This window comes from Telopea speciosissima, chromosome 1 (assembly GCF_018873765.1).
Source record: "Telopea speciosissima isolate NSW1024214 ecotype Mountain lineage chromosome 1, Tspe_v1, whole genome shotgun sequence".
In the NCBI taxonomy this organism is placed as follows: Eukaryota; Viridiplantae; Streptophyta; class Magnoliopsida; order Proteales; family Proteaceae; genus Telopea; species Telopea speciosissima.
This window is the reverse complement of record NC_057916.1, coordinates 13,178,163-13,194,072: the sequence shown is the minus strand read 5'-3', so window position 1 is coordinate 13,194,072 and position 15,910 is coordinate 13,178,163. Positions and strand designations below refer to the sequence as shown.

The following is a 15,910-nucleotide window of genomic DNA, read 5'->3' as shown; positions in this document are numbered from 1 at the left end:
AGATGGCAGGCTGTGACAGTTAGCTCCGCTCCATTTAATGAGTTCAAAAGAACCCATGTGAAAGAAGAACCACTTCAATAACCCCAACCCAGCCCCCCCCCCCGCCCCCCCAAAAAAAAAAAAGAAGACCTACTTTGATACAGGCGGACGAACAGAAACTCTAAAAGTGCAAAACTAGTACAGTTTCAATTTACATGGAACTGATTCAGGCCCTTGTAGTGTAGGAAACCATACAACAATAGAAACGGAACTGAAGGTAGGATTTTTCAGCATTCTCGTCCAATAGCAGGGGTTCACAAAAATTTAATTGAGTATTTCATTAAAAGCATAATACTAAATAACATTGTGTATGCATTTTATTTATGAAAATTTTACCATGAAAAAGGGCTAGCTCCTTGCAGGAAAATTTCATTTTCCACATCTCTCACCCACTGACAGACTCTGTTGCAGGTGTTTATAGCCAGAGCCTGCAAAATTTAGTAAGAAAAACAATTAGTAAGATCAATAAGAAAAAAAAAAAAGGACTAAGGATGAAATAAAATATTGAACTCAATTGCAATCTCCAGCCTTGGTTGTTTTATTAATGTCCAAGACCTTTAGTGAAGTACCAATTTATAATAGCGGCTACAAGATGGAGAAATTTGAATAATGAAATGTAAATATTCCAGACACAACCAGAACCAGTTTCTCAAGTAATGTTGACCAGTCCAGAAAACAGTTGCAGATCACATTCCTTCCATATATTCCACAGATGTGGAACATCCATTTCTTTAGATGTTAATGCAAGGACAGATGAATGTCATTCTCGATTCCCCAATTAAATTAAATCATCCATTTCTTTGGATGTTAAAGCGAGGATAGATGAGTGTCATTCCCAATTCTCCAACCGACTTCCAACTGAAATAAAATCTACATGTACCTGTGATCAGGTCTTTGCTACGGAATGACAATTTGTTCCTTGTCTCCATTAATACTGACCAACAGAATATATTCAAGACGGAACCGGAAAACAAGCCACCAAGTGAATGGTTATCCTGTACCCTTGAATCTGAAGGAAAACATACAAGGAAAGTCCTGCTAGCATATGTACATATCCATGTAGGAGCCAGGAAAGCTTTTACATGGATGAAAAAGGCACAGTTTTTGTTTCTTTCTCCATACCCCTCCCCCTTAAATCATCTATAATCAACATACAAAAGATATGGCACAAAGCCCATCACTGTATGGCCAACCATAACAAGGAATCCCCCTCTGGGTCTCGGGACGACTGTAGCCTGTGCCATTTTGGACTCATTAGAACACCAATACTATTTGCTGCCCAGGGTAACCCACTGATAATGCAGGACAAAAACAGGGTAAGAAAACCATGAAATGATGCAAGCTGGCAACATGGTGGGAGGGCGAGGACAAAAGATTGATGGATTTAAAGCTAATTTACAGAGAATGGGAAAAGAAAAAGGGGAAAAGGATGATGGCAGTGGCATGGATGAATCAACTGCCACTAGATATATAAACAGTAATGTATGAACAAGATGAAACCCCCCATTATGTATCTAATTATCCAGGGGAAGAGAGAGATTCCAAGGAAATTCCCAGTTTGCCCTCCTTGGAAACCCATATTCATCGCTTGGAAAGCATGGATGTCCAGTAAATGCAAGTTCTCACTAAAATGCTCATGGAACATATTTTCTGTTGTAATTTATATCAATATTTAAAAGCTGTGAATGTGATTTGCTTTACCTTGAAGACTACTTAGCTCATATGAACCATGCAATGTCCATAGAAATATTTTTTCTTTGATTCCAGATAAAATAATCACACATAAAATACCCATTTATAATATTATTTGAAAAGGAGAAAGAATCCAACCTTGTCAGCAAGTGGATCAAATGCCGCATAAAGTTCAAAATCCTGAGTCATCCAGCATAAAAGAACTGCCACACAGCAAAATTTCATTAGAGTTATTAAGGTAAACCTTTCAAGTGAACATGGATAGCAGGTTCAGTATGAAATATTTATTAAACACAAAAGGGTAACTTTCCATTCTTTAGACAGGAATAGTGAAAAATATCAGTTTCAAATGTTGGCTCAATGGTATGCCACAGAAGTACAGAACTAGCACTTCAAACGGTCCATGGAACATCAGTTTGAAGATTCACTGAGGCTAGGTGGAACTCCATGTTGATCTCCAATAATCATGATCCTCCCCTCAAACCTAGTTGGAGCTCTACCCTCAGCAGCCACGTTGAACCTCAGACCATTCAGCACCACTTCCTGAGAAATTTGATTAAAATTATCACTGTATAAATATCTCCATAGGTACCTGACATCAAGGTTTAAAGTATCCTTCCGTATCTACCGATACTAATCGATACGTATCTTAACTTTAAGTTACCGATATGATACCTAAAACAATTGGTATTAGTACATGTAAGAAACCGCCTCCTTTATATATAATCAATTGAATGCACTTGTCTCGTCGTACTTTGTTCTCCTTTTTATACATTACATATTTTGCATATTACTTATTTATAGTTTTATGGTTCAAAACTGTATTTTGCATACATCCTAAGCATTTCCATATGTTTCTTGACCATTACCATACGTATCTAGCGTATCATGCGTCTCTCCAATACGATATGATACATCTCTTAAAACCACCCTTCCGATACGATACCTGATACCGATACTTTAAACCTTGCCTGACATTACACCATTTTGAAATCCTTCCTAACAGAAGCAACAAGGACAGAATCATCAGCTCCATGTTGATTTCCAATAATCATGTTCCTCCCCTCAAACCTTGATGGGGTTTTATCCTCAGCAGCAAAGTTGAACCTAGCTATCCAGCACCACTTCCTCTACTCTTCTCCAGACCTCAACAGCCAAGGCTGTGAAAAATATGAGTTGTATCTAAGCATTTGTTACCTTACAAGGCAAACCATTGATTACTCAATGACGTGGTGACACCTATTCGACTAGTCAACAAGCAAAAGAGGTATGATTTTTTTAATTAGTATGATAGGAAGAAACCACACATGCAATCCAAAAAATGATGGCATTACTGCTACACCCACCCCCCTCCAAAAATAAGAAGGCATTATTTGTCTACCCAAATAGCAAATGCAAACCGAAGTATAACAACCATGTTTCTATAGCTAAATTCCCAGATAGAAATTAAGATTAATAATAATAATTGTAGCAGGTCAGAGCTCTAAAACACCAGAACCAAGAGATGTGATGAGAGGAGATGGAGAAGAAGAGTGGAGAAGAGAGACAGGAGAGAAAGCTATGATTGCACAGATCATTCTCTTGTCCCCCAGCTTTATTTATATTTTAAAATCCAATTACAATCAGGAATCAAAACGTAATTAGGAATAACATACTAAACTTTGAATCCTAATCTAAGTACAAAAGCCAAAACAGAGAATCTCGATTAGGACTAGGAATAGCCTAAATTGAGAATCTCACACCACTCGATACTTTAACACTCCCCCTCAAGCTGGAGCGTACAAATCACCAAGACCCAGCTTGGAACAATTTTTCCGGAAAGCAGGTCCAAACAGAGGTTTGGTAAACATATCACCAAGTTGATTAGTGGTGGAAACAAAAGGAGTAGAAACTAGCTTCTTCATAACAGCATCACGAACAAAATGACAGTCAACTATGTGCTTAGTCCTCTCATGAAATAGATTGCTAGCAATATAAATAGCAGCTTGATTATCACAAAACATCTTCATAGCTTGAGAAAAAGGGAACCCCAACTCCTGAAGCAATAATTTAATCCACATCAACTTGGCTGTAGTATGTGCCATCGCTCGATACTCAGCTTCAGCACTAGATTGGGCAATAGTAGTTTGTTTCTTACTTTTCCAGGTGACTAAATTACCACCTACAAAGGTACAATATCCAGTAGTCGACTGCCTATCATCATCAGCGCCCGCCCAATCAGTATCAGAAAACCCAACCAAATTAGCATTCCGATTAGGTCGATAAATTAGACCCTTGCCAGGAGCACCCTTTAGATATCGAAGTACACGACAAGTAGCATCCCATTGAATTTTCTTTGGGTGTTGCATAAACTGACTAATAACTCCAATGTCAAAGGATATATCTGGGCGGGTGATAGTAAGATAAATGAGTTTCCCAACTAGTCAATCTAGACTTTTCTGATGAGGAGGATCCTCAGAGAGGCAACCTCAGAGCATACTCACCGGATGACTTAAGAACTCAAAAGGCTAACTATGAGAGCAGTGCTCTCTTGGATAAGGCAAAGAAGAGATTTAAGCTAACCTGGCTCTGATACCAGGAGATGGTTTGTATTGTCTTTCAAAGGATGCCTTACAATGGAGAGGAGGGTTGCTAGTTATAGCTACCCTATAAACACTATTACAACCACCTTAGACACTATTACAACAAACCAATGGTAACTATTACAACAACCACCAACTTAGATGAACATCTGTAAAATCTTCACTCTCAGTAGACCCAAGCTTTTGATGGGGATCCATGGGAGTATCTACAGGTTTGGAAGCAAGCATTCCGATATCAGTTAGTAGATCAAGGACACATTTCCGTTGAGATAAAGTAACACCTTTCTTGCTTCGAAACACTTCAATACCAAGGAAAGACTTGAGAGCACCCAAGTCCTTCATTTGAAAATGCTAATGAAGACATGACTTAACTTGAGTAATACCAGAAGTATCATTCCTAGAAATAATAATATCATCCACATAAAACACCATCACCACCATTTTGGAGCCTTGACGACTAACGAAAACAGAATGATCAGAATAACATTGTGAGAACCCAACCTTAGTGACAATGGAGCTGAACTTATCAAACCATGCCCATGGGGCTTGTTTCAACCCATAAATTGCTTTACGAAGCTTGCAAACTTTGGTAGAATCCTCCCCCTGAGCAACATACCCTGGAGGTTGCTCCATATAAGCTTCCTCTCGAAGATCACCATAGAGAAAGGCATTTTTGATATCCATCTGATATAAGGGCCAGTCAAAATTAACAGCCAAAGAAATAAGAATATGAACATAATTCAAGCGTGCCACTGGTGAGAAAGTCTCGAAGTAATCAACACCATATGTCTGAGTATAGCCCTTAGCAACTAATCGGGCCTTAAGCCGCTCAACAGAACCATCAGGATTATATTTGATGGTATAAACACATCGACATTTGACAAAATCTTTGCCAGGTGGTAAAGAAACCAGAGTCCAAGTTTGTCGAGATAACAAAGCATCCATTTATGTATCCATTGTTGCCTTCCAAGCAGGGTCTGAGTGCATATGCGAGTACCTTTACGAACAACAATTGGTAAGTCAAGATAGACCTCAGCGTCGAAATCAGATGGAGGGGTTGGAGGAACGACGTCGGCATTAGTGGATGGCAGCTCTGGAGCACAGGAAGTATGAGGAGCAGGTACTGCAAGAGCCGGTTCAGAAGTAGTAGGGGATGGTAAGGCAAGGGGTTGGTAGCGACGACGATGATAGACGTGTGCCGATGCAGATGATGAGATGGGAATGGGTACAGGTATAGGTGGACCTAAAAAATCATCAGGGGTCACATTAGATGGCATAGGAGAAGAGAAATAAGGGGTATTTTAAAAAAAAAGGGATGTCAGCACTGACATATTGTTTATTAGAAACTGGATCAAAGCATTTGTATCCTTTCTGAGTTCTAGAATAACCGACAAAGATACATTTGATAGAGCGGCGAGATAATTTATCAACCACAGGGTGAAAAATGTGAACAAAACACACACAGCCAAACACAGGCGGTGGAGAAGGAAATAAAGAACTATCAGGATACAGGAGAGACAGAGAAATTTTATTGTTTAAAACAGATGATGGCATACGATTAATAAGGTAACAAGCAGTGAGGACAACATCACACCAAAACAGTTTGGGAACATTCATGTGGACCATAATGGACCGGGCCACTTCCAGTAAGTGCCTATTTTTGCATTCGGCCACTCCATTTTGTTGTGGAGTGTACGAGCAACTTGTTTGGGGAATAATACCATGAATAAGACAGAAATCAGACATTTCCGATTGGGTGTATTTCAAGAGCATTATCAAAACAAAAAACTTTAATGGACTTATCAAACTGATTTTTTATTTCCTGATAAAAAATTTTGAATACACTAATAAATTGAGTCCAATCCTTTAACAGGTAAACCCAAGTAGAATGCGAATAATCATCCACAAAACTAACAAAATAAGAAAAGCCTAATCTATTATGAACACGACACAGACCCCAAATATCAGAATGCACTAAAGAAAATAAAGAGGAACTATTAGGTTTGGTACGGGCAAGAAAGGAGGCACGGTGATGTTTGCCCAGTTCACAGGCTTCTCATTCAAGATGAGATGTAGACTTGCAACTAGGGACCATTAACTGAAGTTTTGATAGAGATGGGTGACCAAGCTGTGAATGCTATTGCATGGGAGAAGGCTAGTAGTAGAAGTAGTTGCAGTAGAAGGTCTTGTGCCATCCAGGTAATACAGGCCATCGCACTCAAGCCCGCCAACAATCGTTGTCTAAGGTCTTGAAAAACACAATAAAAAGGATAAAAAGTTACAGACCAATTAAGGGATTTAGTAAGTTGACTAACAGATAAAAGGCTTAGAGGTAATTTAGGAACATGAAGAACATGAGAGAGGGTCATGGAGGATGTGGGAGAAGCATCTCTCTGACCAGTTACTTTAGTGGAGGACCCATTAGCAAGGATAACATTAAAAGAAGTTTGATTCAGTGAAGAAAACAGATGTGACTTACCAGTAGGGGTGTAAATGAATAGCCGAAATCCGTTTCCGTATCCGTTTAACACTATCTAAATCCGTCCGAAAGCTAAACGGATGAGGATACGGATAGGCTATAGCTATCCGAAAAGCTATATTTACATGTAAACAAATAAAATATCCGATCCGTATCCGTGTCCGTATCCGTTTAGCACTATCCGAATCCGTCCGCTAGCTAATCGGATGCGGATGCGGATGCGGATATAGCACTATCCAAGCCAAATCCAATCCGTTTACAGCCCTACTTACTAGTCATGTGACCGGAGGCACCAAAATCAATAAGCTAGGAGGCAGAAGAAGGGTAAAAGACTGAATTACCTTTATATGCTACGGTGGCAGTGGAGGCAGAATTAGCTTCAAGTTGTTGGAGGCGTTTAACTAATTGGTTATAATCATCACAGGACACAGTGGATGAGGTACCCGACGTAGAACTCTAAGTCATATCACTTGAAGATTTCTCAATAAAAGTGTCACTTATAGCAGCCATAGTTCGAGAACTCACGAGATCTCGGCGAGTTTCTCGGTTTTTTGAGGAACCAAGACGAGTTGGCATACAAGTTGAAAAAGTGCAACAACTCGATCGAGATCTCGCCGAGTTCTCGAGAATCTAGACCCAAACTCCTTTATACGAGTGCCAAATCTTGAGATCTTGGTGGAAAATCTTGGTATATAAACACCTATCTATGCAAACATTGGAATGCAGACACTTATTTATGCCAAGAACCAAGACAAACACTTATTTATGCCTAATATCATTTAAATAAGATATTATTCATTAATAAGCAAATACCCCCCTATTTGAATCCAATAAAAATAGTTAAAAAATCAAATTCCAAAAGGAAAAAAAGTCAACCCCCCAGTTCAAGAACAATAACTGGATTTTTAGCAGTAGGTGCAATTTTCAACTTTCTAATGCTGGGGTTTTTCTCAAATCTAAAAATTCCATAAATCTTAATATGGTAAGACATTGCTAAAAACCAAAAGTGCGGTAAAATATTCATTTGTTTTGATGTCCAAAAAAATATTTTCATACAGAGCGATTTTGACAGCATTTGCGCACACCAAATTAAGTTTGACCGGTACATAACTCCTACTTTTCAACTTCTCCATTTTCTTCCTCTCCTCTCATCTTCTCAGTATTCTGGTTTCTTAAGTTCTGAATCCATTACAGGGAGGGGAACGGCCCAGTTGCTTCATAGTCATGATCTTGAAGGAGAATTAATCACTTCCCGAAGGCTAAGTAATGTAGTCCTAGGTTTGAATAGTCAAACTAGGAACCAAAACAGGATCTTTTATCAAAAGCTGGATCAGTTTTAGGGTAAAACCAGGAGAATAATGGGGCGAAAAAATCGTATGAGGAAACCAAGAGAACAATGGGAACCCAAATATATTAGGTTAGGGATGGAAGTAATAAATCATAGATTTTGTTAGTAGAAGAATTACCGCCAACCTCAACCATAGAGTCAATTTCATCATCTGTCCACCCATCCAATGTCATAGCCCAAACATTTGAAATATGTGTTCCAATAGTTGATGAAGAGAACCTTGAGATCAAGATTGCTTGACTATAGAACAGTAATGGAGATGCAAAGAAAACCAAAACAAACCACTCGGGCTTCCCACCGCAAGGTGTCAATTGGATCGAACATCGATTCCTTCAAACGAACCACCCGGGCTTCCCACTGCAAAGTGTCAATCGGATCAAACACCGATCCCACCAGCCTTGATCAAACACAAGACAAAATCTTCAATGGAGAAAAAGAGCAGCAAAAAGTTTTTTATTAATATCAAAATTTGTCTCCAATACTTGCCCCCCTTAAAACCTTACATAAAATACTCAAAAATAGGCTCCTACACTAAAAAAGAAAGGCATAACCCAATCCTTAACCTATTAGGTAACCTAAACTGACTAGGAAACTCAAATAGACTCTAAATAGTGTCCTAATCCAGCCCAACTAAACACTTAAAAGAAAAACTACTTAAGTCACTTAAATTGAACCACTGGTTGAACCGATTCAATTTAAGAAAAACAAAAACACCAAAATAAAACTAATTATGGAACTAAAACATCTAATCCCATATGCAACCCTATTACCCATACTTTAGGTCCATAAAGCCTATTACATTGAAAACCCATGGACTCAAAGGTCCAACATGTATATAACCCAAACCTAGACTTATTCCTAATAAAACAAGCCTATTTCGGTGATGAATCTACATCACTCAGGTATGATAGTATTTGTATACAACATGAATTGCTGTGGAAGGCTCTGTTTCGTCGTAGAGAAGTCAAACTGGAATAAAATCCATCAAGGATGATTCAAGCTTTCATCACATAGTTTCATCGAAATGTGGCCCAGGTACCACAGCAAGTCATTAGCCTGGGTGTGACTAGTCAAGAACTTGAGTCTAGTCAACCCAATGTCTGCTTTCCATCATTCCATGAACCAATCATATGCTCATGTCCACTGAACCACCCAATATTCTCCTGAAATTTGAAGGGCATAAGTTTCAGAAAGGAAAATAAATAATCAGAGATCTGCTTCTAATCTCCACAGATACTTAAGAATTCAGACCATATCTCTAAAACACACTGATCTTGGGCAGTTGAGCTTCAATTTCCAAAATGGTCCATTAAATATCTCCAAAGAAAGGCCTTAATTCCTCTCATCATCCCTAAGTAGTGAACTTCCATGTAGGCCGCCTCTTCAAACACCTCAAGTATGACTTCCATTTTGTACAACTTAATAGAACTCATTCCTGTAGTTTCATCCATGTCATAAAACATAGGAGATCACGGAAATACCAGAAGTTTGCCGAATTTTTAGAAAATGAAACAGATAGGACAGTTTCAATAAGCAAATTAGAATAAGAATTTTATAGGTCTCCTAAATGTCACTCAAAAGTGGCTCTATTCAATTGATTGATTTCCCAAACGAATCTGCTCCATTAGATAAACCATCTTAAATCTGGGATGAAAAACACCATCCTCAGATATGGCTGAGCCATAGTGCTTAACAGTATCTTCTTAACCTATCCTTTATAGTTTTCCTCCTTTTGGACCAATGTGCCCAAAGTTTGATTTATACCAACTACAATGTCATAAAACACCAATAATTTGACGAAATAAAAGCCTGCCTACCAAAGATCAGCTATATGGAAATGCTTCATTAGAAATGAGAATCTTGTATCTAGAAATGAATGCATACCGTAGTTTTCATCTCTTCTAAACTGAGTTTTATGGGGCCCAATTCCTCGATTATGCATGGAAGCGTACAGCTTTTGGTAGGCTCTATAGAGTCTGCAACATGAGTATTTCATTACTAACCAATGGAACTATAGCAGAAAATATTTTCACATTGAGAAAGTTATCATTAATCCATCACAAAGTTGATATAAGGTCCAGTAGTATCACCTTTTTTGCTGGCTGGAACTGTTAATTGGTGGTGAGAACTCTGAAGATACATACTGATCCAGGTAAATGCTTCGATAAATGAAATGCCAAAGTCCAGCAGGACCACCAATTCCAACATATGCTTCTTTGAATCTCTCCTGAGATTCAGTCAAAAGTCTGTCCTGCCCCAAATGGGGAGATAAAGATCCCGAGCGAGGAGAAGGATCGAGAGGAAGATCCTCAACTTGCAGACCACCATCTAGCGTGGATCTCTGAACTTCACTGAGAACATTTGACTTCAAAAGGACCATTTCAACACGAATCCTACAAAATTATGCTTCTTTTATACACCAACAAAGAGACTAAGAAAATAAACACAAGTAATAGATGAAGTTGGATAAGGTTTAAATTTGTCCCATAGATGGAAAGCACATTAACTACCTTCCCAATCTAGCAACAACTTTTAGAGAAAAGGTTGCCTGGACCTAAACTCGTATTTATTTTCATCGCATTAATTGAACTTTGTAAAAGATTCCTGACATGGTCAAGAATCTAATCAGCCGAAAAGTCAAACTTACCACTTCAACTAGCCACAGAATAAAAATAGAACACAGACAAATATAGTAATCAGATCAGAGAACAAGTGACAAGTGAAGTGGACTGGTGGGACCCTACCCAAAAGATCTAAAGAACCAAACTGTAAAAACTTTTACTCTTGATACAACAACAGAGACATAATTACCTGCAGTCTTTAAGATGATAGAAAGCATCAGAACTAGTCGTAAGCAACACCAAGTAAGTGTCTACCTGCCAGAGATATTATTAATTCATATGATAACGTGTACATTATCACTTATAATATTGGTGGAAAAAGAGGGGAAAGAAATGATAGGCAAACAATAGTTTCACACGCAATAAAAAAAAAAAGACCACAGGTTCCATGATCACGACAGCATCCTCAGGTAAAAACAGAACCATTTGACCACGATCCCTGAAGGTGCACAACAAAACATGTAACAAACAATACAATTGCAATATCTTACTCACATCAAGGTAACGAACATAAGCATAAAGAAAGGCCATAGGATTATATCTTGGCAAGCAGATTGGTGAGAATGATTCGGATGTCCTGCAAAGCATAAGAGACCATTATACAAGACTAGAGACAAATAAAAAAAAAACGAAGCTCCAGCTACAAGGAAGAAGGAAAAAAACAACTAAACCTCATTTATCACTATATTGATGACCCAATTTTGCCAAATGTATACAATATCAAGCAATGCTAGAGTATTTATGGAAAACTACACCACTGAATACTAGATTTTTCAAAGAAATGTTGCCCCTGTTGAGAAAGTGACCATCAACCCAAGGCCTTATTAGGTCACTGGTATATTATTTTCAGAGTTCAAATGACACTGTTACACAAATTTTTTTTGCTAAGTAGATGCATCAAAAACAACAATTCACCTGATCTTTTGTGAACTTGCTCATGCATCTTTTTTTATAGTTTTTATAAGACACCTTTTGTAATTACTCTGAAATTCTTGATGTACAATGCAAAGCAGAAACCATAAGAATCTGAAAACACTACCCATATTATCTTAGATGCTTAAAGTTGACCTATGTTTGGAAAGGAACAAAAAGAAGAGATACGAGAGATGTCGATAGGAAAAGGGGAGAGTCTTAGACCATGATAGGACTCAGAATGATTCCTATTGTCATCTAGGCCCACACATGGTTCAAGATTTCGTGAAATATCGCCGATATATCGGCATATTTCGGAAATCTCGAGCCTACCGAGACGAGATGGCTGGTCAAAATGAAAAAATACAATATTTAGACGATATTTCGTGAGATATCAGAGATATCTCGCGATATCACGAAATATTCCCTTTTAACTTAAATGGCTCACGTGACCTGGTGTTTAAAATCAGAATTTCGCAAATCTCAGTCGATATATCAACCGAGACCTGCATAGAGCTCTAAAGCTTTCATTTTTTCCTCTTCTTCCACTCTTCCAAGCATCATCCAAGCATTGTTCATCCTCATTTTCGACAGATGGTTGCCGGAAACACGTCGGAGCCTCATCCAAGCACATCCTCCAAGGATTTTTCACTATTTAAGGTAAATCTTTTTTCTTTAAAACTATTTTTTTTGAAATTACTATGTTCAAGAGTTGTTAGATGGTGATGATATTTATATATGTTAGACACCAGAGGTGGATCTACAACCTCACGGTGTCTTGTGAGTAGTGAGTTGTGAACTTCTAACTTGTGAGTTGTGATATATTCATGACAGTTGTGACTTGTGAGTCTTGTGAGTTGTGACTTGTGAACTTCTGACTTTGTGTATTGATTATTGAGTATTGAACTAATGACTTTATGCACTTATAAAATTTTGAGTTTAAAGTTTAAAGCCCAGGCTACATTTGAAACTTTATTTTTGATTCATTACTTTGTTTCAATTTGTTATTATGTCTTTAAGTACTTATACAATGTGTATTTAACTATTTATACCTCAGGGTCCGACCGTATACTGTCAATCAAAGATGCATACCCAAAACACCACTTTGAGTTTCATTTTTTTGCAATATGAAGGTTTAAATGTGTTTATTTAGCTTAAATAAGGGTGTACATGAAGTATCAGGCCTTAATAACGCCAAAAACCCACCGAAATGGACTGCCGAAATATGGCAGAAAAAGTACCATATTTCGGCGAAATTTCGGTATTTTTTGGATATTTCGGATATCTCGACCAGCCCAAGATACCGATATATCGCGAGATCTTAAACTATGGTCCCACATATATATTATGTTTAGGAAACCTACTACAAGTCTAATTACAGATAAAGACATAGACAACTTAAAGTAACTAACACTGACTCAAGAACTTAAGCAAGACAATAACTCAACATCAAACACTCTCCCTCACGGTATAATATTTAATAGGGAAAATTTCTACCACTTCCCTGAACTTACACTCTATTTACTCAAATTCCCTTGTCAGAAGTTTCACATCTGATTTCCCTCTAAAGGTGAACTCTTATCTCTTGTTCTCCCCTTCTAATTTGAAATGGCCAAATTACCCCTCCTATTAACCAGTTCCAGTTTTCATCACCTTTGTTTTCCAATTTCATTATTTTTATCATTCAATCATTTTTTTCCTTCTTATTCTTCACCCCTGCTGCAAATCCTGCCCCAACGACCATCCCCTCCCTCTTCTGACTTCACCCCACCCTACCCCTGTTGCAACCCCACGCCCACTCCAACCCACCTTGCAAATCCCACACAACTCCGCCCCATCTTCATGTAGCCCCTTTATGAAACATCCCCTTCCCTCTCACGCTCTCATTCTCACCTTCCCTACCCCTCCCTCCCCTGCAACTCTGCCCCCACCATGCTCCCCCTTCCCCCCCCCCAACCCAAACCCACCCATGCTAGACATCCTGCCCCTACAATCTCTTGTCTCTCTCCCCAACCCCCTCATCAAACCTTGGGGGACTTGTCAAAGAGGAGAAGCAACGATGACAACTCACAATCACAATCAGATGGCACACAAAACGCAGAATACCTAACTAGACCCATACCCACCAAGAAGCTCAGACTTGACATCACAGATTCATTCACTTCACCGAGCAGCGGGAGAGTCCGGTAGCAAGACCACTGATTACAGCTTACACTCATCCAAAGCCAACCAGATCATTCTGACAAGCGCTCTTGCATGTTTGAGATGGTTTTGGTCAGAAGTTGAAGAAGCAGAAGATGAGGAGGTAGAAGAAAAAGATGAAACTCAAGAGTCTGGAAAGGGCCATAGAGATGGGTTCGACTGATTACAAGCAACAACAACCATCGAAATCAACAACCACCTTGTCCAATAGATTCTACAAAACTTGCAATAAAACCTTCACCTCACACAAGGTCTTAGGTGGACACAGGTTAAGCCATAAGATGGGAAAGAACATCCCCATTACAACCACCACCTATATGGAGGATGATTTGGCAATTGTAGCGGCAGATGATGACCCAATCTCAACCGGAGGAGAAGAAGAAGAATTATAGACAGCCATAGACAAAGTCGCCCCAGCACTGCAAAATTTGCAACAAGATGTTCCCAACGGGTTAGGCCCTTGACGGGCACCAGACGTGTCATTGGATGAGCTCAGCCGAAGCAGCTCCGTAGCATCGCGGAGGATATCAATAAGGCAGGGCATGCGACGATACATTTTGACCTGAACGAGAAACCAGTGCCAGCCATGGAAAACATGATGAAGCTCTCAAGTCAGTCTTTTTCACTCAATCTCTGTGTCTGGGCATTGCCATTACTAATTCTAGGCTCAGGCAGGCAGCTGACCATGCATCTTCTTCCAACAATTGGCAACTGAGACCGACCAGAAACCTCGTTTGTGCAGCTTCCATAGGTGATTATGGAAGGAAAGAAAGTGGAATTAATATCCACTATGTTGTGATATCTCTGCTGCAAGCAATTGATTTTTTCCCTATGTTGTCTATTTCTCTGTTTTGGGGATCTTGGTTCTGCTAGTCAGTTCTGGTTCTTCTATTTTGGAACTGTTATTGCACCCATAGTACTATATTTTGCTATATTTCAGAGAGGTTAAGAGAGATGGTTAGAGCTTGTTCGACAAATCCGGACATGAAAGGAATGAGACTGGAGCCAAAGACCTGCTGTTGAACCGCCTCGTAAGAGTGGCCTGGATCAGGGTCGACAAATTCGGCATCGTCAGTGAAGCAGATGGATTGGGAACCTGGGGTTTTAGTACAAATAGGGTTGCATTCCTTGCCTGTGCCCCATTAATTATTAGGTTTGCAGATTTCTTCATCCATCCGAGCATGTGATCGAAGGATCAATTCTCCATGATGAGGACTACAATGGTTTTGATGGGTTGTTGAGCGGCACAAGCAGAAGTGGAATGGGGAGGAAGACGAGTTGCAGGTGAGCAAAGGGTCCAGATTTGGGATTTTTCCCCAATTTGAAACCCTAAATTGCCCTTGGCAATTTTGTCAATTCACATCGTATTTTTAACGTCACTAGTCATGATATGACGGAATGGGTGTATTTGTTAACGTTTGTAAACCTCAGGGGGGTACGCAAAATTATCCAAAACTGGGGGGTAAAATTATACTTTCGTTAAACCTCAGGGGTGGTATGTGTAAATTACCCTTCAAAAAAATCAGATGATTGTGTATCTTTGATACGGTTCAAACTAAAACCTCTATGTAATGCAATAACTCATCAACCACTGTGCTAAGAAGCAATTGTGACATATGTCAGCACACCATCTTAAATCTTTCCTTTATTTCAATCATTTCTAATTCTTTTACAGAGTCTAATTATTTATATTATTTTTAAACCACGAATTGACCGATCAAAACCAGTAAAACACAGCAGGACCCTTTTTAGATTCAGTGCTCATTCCTTTTTTAAAAACTATGGGAGAAATCCACCTTTGAAGTCTCGAAATCCACTTGGAAATAGATTTTCCTCAACCCAAAATTAATTGCTTGTCCAGAAAGTAAAAAAAAAGTTAACTGCAGGGAGGATAGCCATACAGCCCTATTTATTTGCTCGGTTTCATTTCAACTTGGACTCCGATTTCTGAAAAACAGAAATCCCATCAGTGTAATACCCGGTCAGTACTTTAGCCATAACTCTCCAGGTCCACTGATTGGCAAGGTCTTGGTCT

General features: G+C 39.0%; 1 protein-coding gene across 3 annotated transcripts in view; it reads right to left on the bottom strand.

Annotated features, from left to right (window-relative positions):
- Positions 1-309: 309 nt before the first annotated feature.
- Positions 310-15,910, bottom strand: part of LOC122668276 (vacuolar fusion protein MON1 homolog) — a 35,516-nt gene continuing 19,915 nt past the window's right edge. Inside the window, exons 9-14 of one of the 3 annotated variants that reach the window (XM_043864871.1) lie at positions 11,257-11,338; positions 10,952-11,016; positions 10,231-10,533; positions 10,025-10,116; positions 1,870-1,934; positions 310-467 (exon numbers count right to left, since the gene is read on the bottom strand). In XM_043864871.1, coding sequence (XP_043720806.1) covers positions 372-467; positions 1,870-1,934; positions 10,025-10,116; positions 10,231-10,533; positions 10,952-11,016; positions 11,257-11,338 — 703 coding nt within the window. In that variant the 3' untranslated portion in view covers positions 310-371. The remainder of the gene's footprint in view (positions 468-1,869; positions 1,935-10,024; positions 10,117-10,230; positions 10,534-10,951; positions 11,017-11,256; positions 11,339-15,910) is intronic. The other 2 variants (XM_043864864.1, XM_043864877.1) reach the window with 2 other exon arrangements.